Here is a 14,277-nt window from a genome sequence, read left to right on the forward strand (position 1 = left end):
CCAGGCTGTGGGACCCTGGGCAAGTCACTTGACCCCCCCCCATTGCCCACCCTTACCACTCTTCCACCTATGAGCCAATACACAGAAGTTAAGGGGAAAGAAAGAAAGAAAGAAAGAAAGAAAGAAAGAAAGAAAGAAAGAAAGAAAGAAAGGTTACAGAAATTAGAAAACTCAAGTTAGAATCTCTATTTTTCCTCTTACTAGTTGCATAATCAAGGGCTAGTCATTTAATGAAACCGAGCCTGTTAAATCACTAATAAAGTGAGATATTGGTAAGTCACATTTTAATAGGGCTTTAAAATTATAGAATGCTTTTATCACACAAAGTCTGGGTAGTGCAAATAGGATTATTCCCTTTTTTACTTAGGAGGGAAGCTGAACTCAAGAGAACTTATATGAAGTTGTCGGTGGTACCAGTAGCAAACCCCATCTTCTAATATTATTTTAGGAAAGTTTTTTGTAATCCTTAATGTGGTCATGAATGAATTCCTTTTAATAAAATGAGGGGTCTGGATCTCTCAGGTATTTTTTTAGCTCTAAAATTTCATGGCACTATAATTTTATTTAGTTAAGAAGCATCATCTAAATTGTCAGGCTTCTTGGGAAAGGTAACACTAACATATGTAGGGATATGCAGGGGCTGTCAATTTAGTAATCAGGGAGAGGCAGTCTATTGGAAGCATTCTTTTATCTTAAGAAGATAGCAGGATATTTCGAGAGTTATACTAACTTGAAATAAGTTGCTTAAGTACAAAACAATGTCATCCCCAGAGAATTATCAACTGCAATTTCTTCTTTCTCCAGAGGGCATAGATAGCCTATCAAACCAGATTGCAAGAGTGAACATAGGTAGCCTTGATGGGAAGCTGCAGGATGCTATCCTGGGGGCTTCATGTAATGGGTTTTGACAGTGCCCCAGTTAAATGTCCTCAAAACCTGTGGAATTGTTTATATATGCACACTGACAAGAAAACAAACATGAAGCTAGCGTGCATTTTCCATCCTCTTGTGGTCTGAGATAGTGAAGGCTAAGTCCCGTGTCCCCTGTTCCTTATTGTAAAGTAACCACAGCTGTGTGTCATTGACCCAGACCTCTCTACAATTGCTTTTTCTGACTTTTTTCATTTTTCATTACTAGCCTACCACTTTCCAACTTGCCCTTTCACCCCAAACAAACAAAAATTAAAAATACACATAAGAGGAAGAGTCCTGATTTAATGTTGGCTTTTTATGTGGTCAGGGAAAGAAGGGAGAGAATTCAAGACTCGATATTCTTTGAAAAATGTTGGAAACTCTTTTTACATGTAATTGGGGAAAAAATTAAATTAAATTAAAATAAATAAATATTTTATAGACTATAGGGCCTTTCTTTTGATCATTGACCTCTTTGAAGTATATGCCCAGCAGTAGGATCTCTGGATTAAAGGATAAGGAATTTTTTTATGACTTTTTTAGTATAATTCTAAACATTGCAATTAATTACACTGATGTCTTTTTGCAAACTCAGATCATGAGAGCTGAAAGATAAAATAACCAAATGCCCTATAAAATTGTATTCTTCCTATATTCTAAAATATTCGTAGCAGCTCTCTTTGTGGTGGCAAAGAGCTGGACATTGAAGAGATACCCAACAATTGAGGAATGACTCAACAATTTGTGGCTTGTGATTGTGATGGAATAATAATGTGTAAAAGAAGACAAATAGGTTAATTTTTTTAATGCATGGAAATACCTACATGAAGTTATGAAACAAAGATATGAGGTGTTGCTATCATCAGTCGGCATCCCCATGGTGCCACCTGACAGAGGGAGGCTCATTGAGGGGGACTTCCAGGCAAGATCTTGAGGCTCCTGCAGGAGCTCCACAAGGAGGAGGAAATGCTGCTGTGGGTGAAGGTGGCTCTGTAGGACCAGCTTAATTGACTCAAGGTTGAAGAACTGGCGCTTCAGTCAATTATTAGCTCCAGAGAGGGGGATGGAATGACCCATTCTTCTCCTTTAATGGAGGAACCAGAAAATATCTTGATGCAGGTAGACAATGAATCTTCCATCCATCAAACTGAATTACAGCTAAGCACAAGAAACCATGCTCAAGAAGAAGAAGAGGAGCAGGAAGAAGAGGAAGAATCAGATTCCTAAACGAGAAAGGGAAAAGAATCAGGATTAGTTATTTATCTAAGTTATCCTTAAGATTCAGGAACTTCCTCTGTTCAATCTCAGTACAATCATTATGGCCTGTTCATGAAGAACTCTCAGAAAATGCACTATTAAAAAGACCCCATAGCTCAGGGAAGCTTTAGAATGTTGAGTTCAAACAAAAACTGATGATAGGTAGGCTATTCCAGAAGCTATGTTTTACCAGGGAAAAAGAGGTCAAGTTCATACAAGTTAATCAAATTAGATACATATACATACTAGAAATAAAACTTCATGTGAATTCTGTTGAAATGTTCATCTATGTACAACCAAGATTGTTTAAATATGAGGTAGCCTTTCACGATTTTCTAATGCATATTGACAATTAAAGACATGCTATTAAACTTCCTTATGTACAAAGCAAGGCTGTATTCTAGGTTCTAGAATCTAGTAAAGGCTAAAAAGAGATGGGACTTAATGGGATTCAGCTCCTCATGACACAGCACAAAATATGCTGCTTGGTGTGGTTGTGACTATATCTTACTCTATCACATTGTGGTAAAATGTGTTCAGAATAAATCTGAGATAGAAAAGCTGTCTAATGAATACCAAAGGAGAAAAAAGCCAGACCGAGTTTTTGTGAAAGTAGAGTACATATAATAATGATAGAATTGAATCATTTAAAACTCATTTTTGTATTAAGGAAATGTGCCATATTTAAAAAAAATGTCTTGGGAAATACTTGAGTGGATTTGTTTTTACAATAAAGAGAAAATGGCTAAAAAAAGAGTGAAACAGAACCAAGAGAACATTAAATATAGCAAAAGAAATATTGTTTGAGGAATGATTTGTATATGTCTACCTCCAGAGAAAGAACAAATAATTAGAAATAAGCAAGACACAGTTTTATATAAACCTTTATCTTTTGGTCAAATGATGCCTTCTTTAATGGAGGAAAGGAAGTAGTTACCTGGGTATTTTAATGTAACGAATTAATTAATGAATTAGAAATTTAAAGATGGTATTCTCGTTACTTTTAGACACACAATATTAAAGATTTTATTAGTTTCTCTGAGAAAAAAATACATAACACATCTATTTAATGTTTTTTGCTTTCATTAAGTGAGAATGTCAAGTTTCACATAATTAAATTCCTTACATGCTTTCTCACTGGTCAATAGACATCAACTTTACATTTAGATAACTAATACCTAAGAATATAGAAAATCAACTTTTCTGCTACTATGACCAAAGTGGAAAAGAACCACAAAGAACAAAAGGCTTCTTGGTTTAAATGGTTGCAATAGCCAAAGAAGCTATCTTCAAGTACTCAACCTTTCTGGCAATGAGAGCTTCTAATTCAGCTAGACCTTGTTGTCTCCTAAGTTTGAGTATACCCTGCCACCAAATAACTTTCCATGTTAAGTTTCTTTTATTGTTGTTTGTTCATTTTTCCTGCCTTTTTTCTTTTCTTTTAATTAAAAAAAGCTCTTAATGTTGGACTTTGTAACTGGTGAAGGGAGAACTGTTCTAAGCTTCAGATTCTTTGTGCAATTAACTTCAAATCTAGTTCTGGGAATCTATGTGCTTTTAGTTCTTCCAAGATAGTATAATATAAGGAGAAGTTTATATAGTACTCTCTGAGTCTGTGTTCTGGTCTGTGAGTAGCCGGAGCATGTTCCTCCTCACCCTGGGCTGCAACCTGGTTCTGAGAATGGGCAATGTGACAAGAGTTTTTCACACAGAGCCAGCAAAGGGACCCCTGTAATCTCCTTCTGAGCAGTGCCCAAGAGTTCCAGAAGCCTTGGCTGTTGCTTCAACTACATCCAAAGCTTGTTGCTTCAACAGGTCTTGCCCCTGCATGTTGCTCTCAACTTCCACCCTTGTATGTATACTAGATTCCTCCTGCCAACTTTCTAAGTTGTTTTGGGATGAAAAATTACTTCACCTGGTCTTTTTGTGGCTTATGCAACTCCAGAATTCATTTTGAGGCATTATATCATTGCTTTTTGGTTGATGATTTGGTGCACTGTACTTTCTCCTCCATCTTGACTCTGACCCTCTGCAAAATATTTATGACAGCATTATTATATTATAGCAGAGAACTAGAAGCAAAGTAGATGACCATTGGTTGTGGAATGATTAAACAACATGAATATAATATGATTATTAAGCCTTTGTAAGAAGTAATGAATATTATCAATGCAGAGAAGCTTGGAAAGACATCTAATTGTGGTGAGAAAAAACTAAATATGTGTACTGCCTACAACAATGTAAGTGGAAAAAACAAAATTAATATAGCTGGACATCTTTTAATTCTTATGACTAAGCTTGGCCCAGAAGAGAGGGCACCTATTTTTTCCAGAGACAGGAGAGGATGCAATACCAAAATATGGTGTTGGATATAATTATTCTTCATTAATTATGATTTTTTCTTTTCTCTTTTATTATTCTTTATTATAATGGATGACTGTTTGGAGGAGGGGGAGAACTATGTTGATAAATGTAGGAAATGTAAAAACAAAATATATCAATGCATTTCTTAATTGTACTTTATGTGGCAACATCTGTTGCAGAGGAGAAAGAGATTGAGACATTATATATGAATAATTCTGTAATGAATGCCACACAAAATCAATATATATTTTGATATTCAAGTAATTTCCAACCTAAAGTGGGCCTAGGAGAGGATGGATTAAAAATATCTGCAGTAACATGGTTCAGGAAGGAGTAAAGAATTGAAAAGGCCCGAGTTTGTAGATTTGCACTGAAATCTCACACTGCTGCATCATAGGATTTTTCTCTGAAATAAGAACTGAGGGTCACTGAATATGGCAACAATGGCACAAGAAATACTTTTTTACTACCAAGGACTAAGTCAGGTTGTGCCACCACACTTTCAGATAGTTTCTTACAGAAGTAAAATGGTACTAAAGAAAAGGAAAATGGGAAGAGTAACTTAACTAAGCCAAATATACAATGAAGACATTTATTGCTGAAGATGACACAGTTTTGAAGGTTTTAAGGGATTTATTCTCAGAGTGTTTGAAGAAAAGGAAGAAACCTAAGATACTGAAGAAATTTCAGACTTTATTATTATACATATAGAGAACATTAAGAATTAGCCCATATTCCTTCTTTCCAAGTATAACTTTGTTATGAGAATAATCCATACATACAATGAAAATATCCTTGATGAAAGTTTTGGAAGGGAACAGTCAAAATTTTGCAAAGAATCTTTGACAGATACATGCACAGATATATGTTTCTGTATGTTAAAAAATTGATTGAGACAATAAGATCCACTGTTTTGTGTTTTTTCACTTTTTAAAAATTATTGGTAGAGCAAAATGTTATCTTATATCTCCTCTCTAATAAGATGTTTCCCATGAACATGATAACATTTTATAAAATTCCCTGAAAATATGAGATTTTTTTATTCCATAACACTCTAGTGACTGTTATGAAATGTGAAATGAATTGTCACTTAGAATATGTCCAGAATGGAGTCTGAGTTAAAGAGGAATTCACTTTAAGTGATAAGGGCAGTAAGTTCTCTAGATGATCTTAATGGGGATGATAGAATTGATAGTAAAATTCATAAAACATTGCAGAGATCTCAGAATGAGAACTGTAATCTCTTACAGGATTTTGCCCTGAATATACAGAAGAAAAAATTACTTTCTCGGGAAACAAACAAATAAACCAAGTAGATGAAGCTTGCTTAAAGATGGCTTACACTCTGATTATTATATGCAGTTGGATGGATCACTAATAGATTTCATCCAAATCTTAGACAGAAGCCAAACAGCCCATGAGCTAGCCCCAAAATTCAAGAGGTTAGGAACAGGCTGGACCATCTCTGAAAAGTTACAAAGCTTTGGGTGACTGAATATAATAAGCTTGTACCAGAAACCAGAACTGCTCTTTTAAATACCACTATACTTCTGGTTATTTTATATACCCACAAGTTGTGAAATGCCAGAGTCTCTGAAGAATTGAAGGTGAGAATCCCTTAAAGGACACTATAGAGGCAATTGATGGCTGCTAGTTTTCTGCTCACATAATACAAATCATTGCAAAGGAGAAGCAGCATAAGAGATATTATTAAAGAAATATATACTTGTTTTTCTCTCCTTCTGTCCTTTCTTCCCTCCCTCCCCCTTCTGTCTGTCTATCTGCATCTGTTCCTCTGCCTGTCTCTCTGTCTGTCTCTGTCTCTGTCTGTCTGTCTATCTGTCTGGCTCTCTCATTGTTTTTTGAGTCATTACAGTTGTGTCTGACTCTTTGTGATCTCATTTTCATTTTGGGGTGTTTTCTTTGCAAAATTACTACAGTGGTTTGTCATTTCTTTTTCCAGCTCACTTTACAGAAAAAGGAACTGAGGCAAATAAGGTTAAGTGACTTGCCCAGGTCACACAACTAGTAAGTGTCTGAGACCAGATTAGAACTTTGAAAAATGAGTCTTCAGGCCTAGCACTGTATCCACTTCACCAATTAGCTGACCCATCTATTTAAAGATCTGGCAAATTAGTGGTTTCCTATTCGGCCAAATGTTAATTGAACCAGAAATGGAGATGCAAGCAATGGTTACTGCATCAATCCAAGAGCCAAAATCTAGGGAGAAAAACTAGAGTAATGGGAATAATCTCAAGCAAGATTTCACATATTACAGCTGGTAGATAAATATAGAAGTTAGACTAAAGGAAGAATAACAATGAGTCAAAGATGTTGGGAAAATGGAGGAAAGCCAAATCTGCCTGGGGGTACATCTTATAGGACTAAGAAAAAAAGTTTGCTATGCTCAGATTTCCTGGTCAATATAAGCCAGTTTTTCATGTTCAAAAATGAATTTACCCTTTCTCTAGTAATAAAAAATAGAAGAAAATTCCTAAACAAAAGACTGATGCTATCAAGTTAAAAGATGATTTTTCTTACCTATGTGTTTCATTTAGGAGTGGAGTACATGGAAATGCCTTCCATTTTATTTTATAGTCAGCGCAGATTCCCTTGATCTCTGAAGGGGAAAGGGTCTGATTACAATTGCCATCTTTAAGTATGAAGAATGGAATAGGCTAGATTGAACAGTCTTCTGCCTGTTCTGATTGCTCTTCTCAGGGCTGCCTAACCTGAAAAGAATTTTACATATGCAATTCAGAGTGCTATAGCTAGTTACCAGGAAGCATACACCTCACATTTTAGGACTTTAAGAGCTTTTGGATCAGAATTCTTCTTTTTGTGCCAGGAGTATTCTTGATGCCTCTAATTTGGAAGTGATCTTACATAATTGTGGTCCAACAAGATAAATTAAGAATGAATTGAGGGAACAAATAGAGGGTTGTTAAATGTAGTGCACATGTGGAATAAGGGCAACAAACCAGTAGAAAGCTCAAAGACTGATTTATTTGATCAATCCACCTGAGCTTATATAAAAGTTGAACCGTTAATGATATTATATAGAAAAAGATTGGATGCATGTGATATTTTCTTTAAGAGGTAAGTGGAAATGTGTCCATTCAATTCAACAAGTAGAATGCTTATGGTGTGCCCATTATTGGTGTAGAACTCAGAAAGATACAATTAAAATACATTGCATATTTAGCATGAAGTTTAGGGGCAAAGAAAGTCAGATGGTGCCTCATGCTAGACATGAGCATCATGAACTCCGCCTCTGCCCACTAGTAGGACCATATATTAAAGTTGTTTTTTTTTTCCACTGCCTTCAGGTGCCTTGGTTTGACCAGCTCATATTTTTCAACAGTTACTATTGCTGTAGTCATCAAGATAAGATATACTGAGGACCTGAATTAATGTGGTAGTTATATCAGTGGGGAGAAGGGATCAAGATAAAGATAAGCTGTTGAGGTAGAAATGGCAAGATTTTGCAAATGACTATATATTCAGAAAGAGGATGGGTGAAAATTCAAAGAATTTATGAACTGGGAGAATAAAAGCCTAGACACACCCTAAAATAAAGAAGTTTGGAAAGGAAGGGAGTTTTGGAGGAAATATAAGGAAATATATTAAGAAATTTAAAGAAAATATACTCTTGTGATGATATCCAGGACTCAGTGTGGTTGGTAGATTCATAATTGACAGAGACGGGAGAGAGATGCTCCTTTAACCCTAACACAAAGGGTTAATAGAAAGGTGGTAACCAAAATAAGCAAAGAATTATGAAGGAAACACTTAGTTTCCCTGTATACATTCAAGTTACATAGCCCAGGTAAACTACATCTTTGAAAGAATTGGCAGATGATGTTTGCTGAACCATTTGTGAGTATATTTGAGAGAATGAGACAAGAGAGCTACTACAGAAATACTGGAGGACAAATCTCCTGAGTTTTTTAAATTGTATATGTTGGGGGAAATGAATTCAATCTGCAAACTATGGGCAGCTGGATGGTGACATGGTAAGAACCCAAAGGAAACTCACATTCTTGTGGGAGAAGACAGGATGAATAGAAGTAGAATAAATGGGAGGTCATCTAAAAAGAAAAGATACAACAGATTTGGGGATTGGGAAAGACATCTCGAGAAGTGGCTTTTCTGCTGAGTCTAAAAGGACATTAATAAACCTGGACTGGTAGAAAGAGGAATAATGGTAATCTGAGAAAGTAAAATTGGTATATGGGTGGTGTTTGAGATTTGAGCTAGAGATTCAATTTTGCTTCAGGAGTGAAGGATGAGGGTGGTTACTATACAGGTTCCTTTCCGTTTCTGAGACTATCATGAGCTTGCCCTAGCATCAGTATAAATATCTGTAAACCAGCTATGGAACTGACCTGTTTTTCCAAGCATACTCTTTAAGGACAGTAAAAAAAAATATTGATCTGGCTGGAGTGGAAGGGTTATGTTTAGTAATGAGAGATAAGGTTAGAAAGGTAAAATGTTCATTTGGCTGAGGGACTTTTCTGCTCAAGTGAGAAATTTAAACTTGACAAGATAAGATAGACTGTAAGATCTTGAGTAGGGGATGGATGAGAACAGCATTTGAAAATGTTTATTTTACTTACTGAAATAAGGCAAAAAAGAGATTAAAGCCTCTGAAATTCCTGAAGGATGCTACAATAGTACTTTTCTTGTTCAGTCATTTCAGTTGTCTGACTCTTCATGACCCCATTAGGGATTTTCTTGGCAAAGATATTGGAATGGTTTGCCATTTCATTCTCCAGCTCATTTTAAAGAAGAAGAAACTGGGGCAAACAGGGTAAAGTTTCTTGCCCCAGTTACACAGCAAGTAAGTGTCTGAAGCCAGGTTTGAACTCAGAAAGACAAGTTTTCCTGCCCCTAAGCCTTGCACTTTATCCACTGTGCCATACAGTTGCTCAAATTATTGGGCCATTGTTGTTGTACAGGTATTTTTCAATCATGTCTGACTCATTGGAACTCCATTTCGAGTTTTCTTGGCAAAGATACTGGAGTGGTTTAACATTTCCTTCTCTAGCTCATTTTATAGATGAAGAAATTGAGACAGATAGAATTAAATGACTTGTTCAAGGCCACACAGCTAGTTAAGTGTCTGAGGTCAGATTTTAACTTTGGAAGAGGAGAATTCCTGACTTCAGTCCTGGCACTCTATCTACCACACTATCTACCTGCCATAAATGTACCATAATCTAAATACAATAGATAAATATAATAGTACTATAATCTAAATATAATTAATATAATATTCAGGGCCTGAATAGGAGTGGCGTTTGCTGAAATGAAACAATCAAAATGGAAAACTATTGTGTAAAGGAATTAGCAGAATTTCTTGTCTTATTGGAAAAGGGGAATACATGAGAGAAAAAAACTCAAATGATCCAGAAATCACTGACTAAGAGAATATAGGAATCTCCACTAACATATTTGATAAATGGTTAAATTTAGGTTGTCTGAAGAATTGTGGTACCAATGATTGTTGTGATGAGGTTAGGAAAGCCATAGTATTGGGAGAACTAGGTATGGAAGAAAAGTGGTGATTAAGTTTGATTTTTAAGCAGATTATTACTGGTCAAAGTAGGGTACACAAAGATGTCAGTGATTTTTTGACCGTTTACTAAATGCCAAAAAAAGAGAACCACAAACTATTTATATAATTCCTCTGTGAGCTGTCTGAAAAAGATTTTTGTTTAGAATTCATGTAGAATTCCACCATCTGGCTACTCTTGCCAGGTTTTGAATAGTGCAAGTCAAATTTTGTTTAGATAGATCAAACTTTAAAAGAATTTAGAGAATGATAAATCAGAACATAGTGTTCCTTATCCAGGACAGATCTTTTTCCTCTTATAAAAAAGGAAAGCAGACAATGGCTATTTAGGCAAGAGGGGAAGGAGGGTTACTTGTAAGTAATGGCATTTTTTAATGCCTACAAATCTTGACTAAATCCCTTCAATTTTCACAAATCCTGTGACTTTTGCCAAAAGCAATTTACTTTTGGAAAAAATCCAATTCCTTCCTATATATAAAAAGCCTACAGTATATTTAAAGGTTTATAATCACTTCTCTATGAGTGAAAGGCAGTTCCTGTGAATTAAGGTATAACAAGGTAGTTTCGATGTGGTGCATGTACTGGAACAGAAATTAAGTACCTTCTTTTCTCTGTGCAGTTGGAGACTTGCAGATGTGATGTCCAAATTGGCAAAATACAGACTAACCAGGCAGGCTGTGACAGAAAGTGTCTCCAACCTCCCTGCCGCTTTAGTTCTACTAATATCCCTAAAGTTCTTGCTTAAGGATTAGGAAGAGATAAAAGTACACTAGCATGCATGACATTCAAATAGATTGGTAGGGTTGGACTATAGGGAATATGTGAAATTTCTCTGAAAAAAAATCAGGTTAATTAGTATTATTTTTGTCTCATGCCGAAAAGAGTGAGTGTGTATGAGTGTGCACATGTGTGTTACATGACACAAAAGGGAGTTTTTTAAAAAATAGCATCATATAATGCAGAAAAATATTTTATATGCATAGGTGTTCAAAGACTTGGGCTCTGTTAACACTATTTGGTTTTCATTGGTAGACCAATAGGGAAGTTTGAAAAAGCAGAGTCTTCCCACTATTCAGTCAGTGTCTGACAGCTTCATCCTGCTTGCTTTTCATCTGCAGGATCCTTCTGAGATCACCACTGAATTGCCTAATTGCTAAAGCTTCTGACTTGCTCCTCCATTCCCTTGAGTTTCACTCAGTGCTTACCTTCTTTCTCATCAAAATACCATGATTTAGAGTTGATAATGACTCTGATCTACCTAGTCTTCAATACCTGTTCATCAGTATCTCTTTTTCCTAATTTGCAAAACCTCAGTGGTCTACAAATGCTAACTATACAAGCTAGTTATTGTTATTATTTGACTATTCAATTTACTGATCCCTGAGATTGAAAGATTTGGGGAATTCTAAGAGCCAAAGGAAAAATGGAATGACAAGGCAGAGGTGATAGGGGGAAAAGGATGAGCTTCCTCACTGATATATTTAAAAAAATATGTGAAGATGAAAAATCCTCCTCTATGTTTGTATATATGAAGAAACTCAATGAAATAATTCAATTAATCTTGGCAAATACTTTTTAAAGTACTCATCACATGCAGAGATGGTGCTAGGCGCTAGGGGAGACAAAAAGGTAAAAATATGTGTTCTTTCAATCACAGATCTTAAAATCTAGGGAAGGAGGATGACGGATACAAACAAATGTAGAAGAACATGATTAACTGGTAAAAGGACAAAATGAGTGCTCTGACATCCAGGGAAAGTATTAGTACTAGACCTCCTCACAATTTTGATACTGGTTTTATTATATTCTTTTATAATCTTATTGTTACTGTGATTTGCCTGTAAATTCAGAAGAAACCAAATCACTTCAACCTTCACAAAAATTCCAGGGGACCCAAGAAATATGATTTGATCAACCATCAATCAATCACCAAGCATTTATTAAGTGTCTACTATGTGCCAGTTACTACAATAGATGCTAGTGGATATAAGTAAAATAAAACAAACCTTGCCAATTTACAAGGGCTTATGGGTAAACAATAATAAGGAGACAACTTAAATATACAAAAATATATGTAAAGAAAATAAATATAAAGCTGTCAGTCAATAAACTTTTAAATGCTTACTGTATATATCAATCACTTGGTTAAGCATTAGTGAAAAGTAAAGGAAGATTATTATTCCTGACTTCCAGTAGCTCACAATCTAATGAGAAAAAGGCCATTAGCAATGGAAAGGATTGGGAAAGTTTTATGTAGAAAGTAGTACTTGAGCTATTTCTTAAAGGAAAGGGATTGTGTGAGGCAGAGGTGAAGAAGGAGTCTATTCTAGGAATTGGGGAACAGCCAGTAGAAAAGTATGGAGATAGAAATGGAGTGTCATGTGTGTAGATCAGAGAGAAGGGCAGTTTGCCTGGATCAAAAAGTGAAGGGAAGCAATATCCAGGGAGCCAGGAAAGATGGGTTGGGGCAGGCTAGTGAAGAGCTTTTAAAGCTCCATAGATAACTAAGTTTGATTTGAGAATAGGTGTTCTTAACTTAGGATCCATGAACTTGCATTACAATTTTTTAAAAAAATATATTTCAAGATTTTTTTCATTTGTAATCCTTTGTATTTTAATTTGTAAGTTAAAAACATTATATTCAGAAAAGGTGCCCCTTGATGTCACCAGATTGCCATAGGAATTTATGCTACAAAAAAGGTCAAGAAATTACAGGAAGTGATAACCTTAAGTCCCTATTTTGGACTGTTTTCACTAATCGGTTTCACATCTGTTGGTTTTCTGGAACCTTCTGTGGTTGTCAGGACATTGCTCTCCAGTAATTTAAACCACGTCGATCTTCTTTTCTGTGGAACTGACGTTTTATATAGATAATTTATATTCCCTTTCCCCAGAACACCTGCTCTGAGTTTCTCTCCAAAAATCTCATTCCCTTTCAGGTTGAGTTTCGATATAATTGTTATAGGGACCATCATAATTTGAGAATGTTTGTCCTTACCCATTGTTATTAAAAGGAAAAGATGAATCTGTTCCTTGGAAGCCCAGTTATATCCTTCTCTGAACTATTAGCCCAGGAGGTAACACTGAAAAGAAGTACATAATCTCTCCCTAGGTAAGAGTCCTATTAATGCTGAGGCTGCCTCTGGGAGAAAAGTGGAAACAGCAAGAGCCAAGAACACTTAGGAGTCAAGTTTGTCAAGGAGAAACACCCACAAGGAACCAATCACAAGGAAATGAGAAAAATGAAAGTTTGTATAACTGGCAACTATCCCTGTCTGTTTAAGCTTGCATGGAGCCATCTCATCGTGTTGATTTGAATAACAAATTATAAGGCTGATTTAAATAGCTTAGTCCAGCAAACCACTTTTTTTTTTAAAAGTCACTTTTTCAGAAATGTTAAGATGAATATGATATAAAAATCAATACATTTCAGCCAGAAAGATTCTAATATTTGGCACATCCCTCCTTGCCTTCTTTTCCCCTGGCTGTCCAGATTCTATCCTCATAATCCTCAAATCCTCAGCTTATTCCCATCACCATAGAAACACCTGCTGGTATGATCAGTTTTGATCAGTAACATGCTATCCCTCTGCCGGTTTCTGCCAGCCAAGCTGTTCACCACTTCAGCCTGCATTTCTACAGAGCAAAGGAAGGAAATGGGCAGAATGCAAAACAAGGCTTTTTCTGCAGTTTCTCATCTGATTTCTTCATTAGAGAAATTGGCCAGTTCACCCCTGGTGCCTGTTTCATGGCTGTTTTATCAAGAAGCTAAACGTGGTGGCTTTGGATTTTGAAATAGCTCATATTTTATATTATATATTTAATTATGGGGGAGGGGACCTTCCATCAGTCTATGCTCCCTTAATCTCCTCTATCTTTAAAGCTCCCATTGACTTCAGAGTTCTCTCAGCACGCTGAAGAGGTACACCCTGCAAGGCAAAGAAAATGTATTCCTTTACGAGGTTTTGCTTTAAATGGTCGTTTTAAGCCTTGAACCAACTTCTTAAATGTCAAGCTTCTTTGCCTTTTACCTAAGACCCACATTCAGTTTTTAATGTAGTGCAAGATTGTGTGGGGAAAAACATACTGCAAATCTGATATATATATATATATACATATATATTTAAAAATTTTAAAACAAAAACGTTTTAAAAACATTTAAAAAA

At 35.7% G+C, this 14,277-nt stretch overlaps 1 protein-coding gene across 1 annotated transcript in view; it reads left to right on the forward strand.

Moving 5' to 3' along the window:
- The window catches only part of LOC123249840 (snRNA-activating protein complex subunit 5-like), a 156,442-nt gene extending 154,303 nt beyond the window's left edge, over nt 1-2,139 (forward strand). The window contains 1 exon segment of the mRNA XM_044678948.1: nt 1,835-2,139. Coding sequence (XP_044534883.1) covers nt 1,835-2,139 — 305 coding nt within the window.
- Nucleotides 2,140-14,277: the final 12,138 nt, after the last annotated feature.

Source organism: Gracilinanus agilis, chromosome 5 (genome assembly GCF_016433145.1).
Source record: "Gracilinanus agilis isolate LMUSP501 chromosome 5, AgileGrace, whole genome shotgun sequence".
In the NCBI taxonomy this organism is placed as follows: Eukaryota; Metazoa; Chordata; class Mammalia; order Didelphimorphia; family Didelphidae; genus Gracilinanus; species Gracilinanus agilis.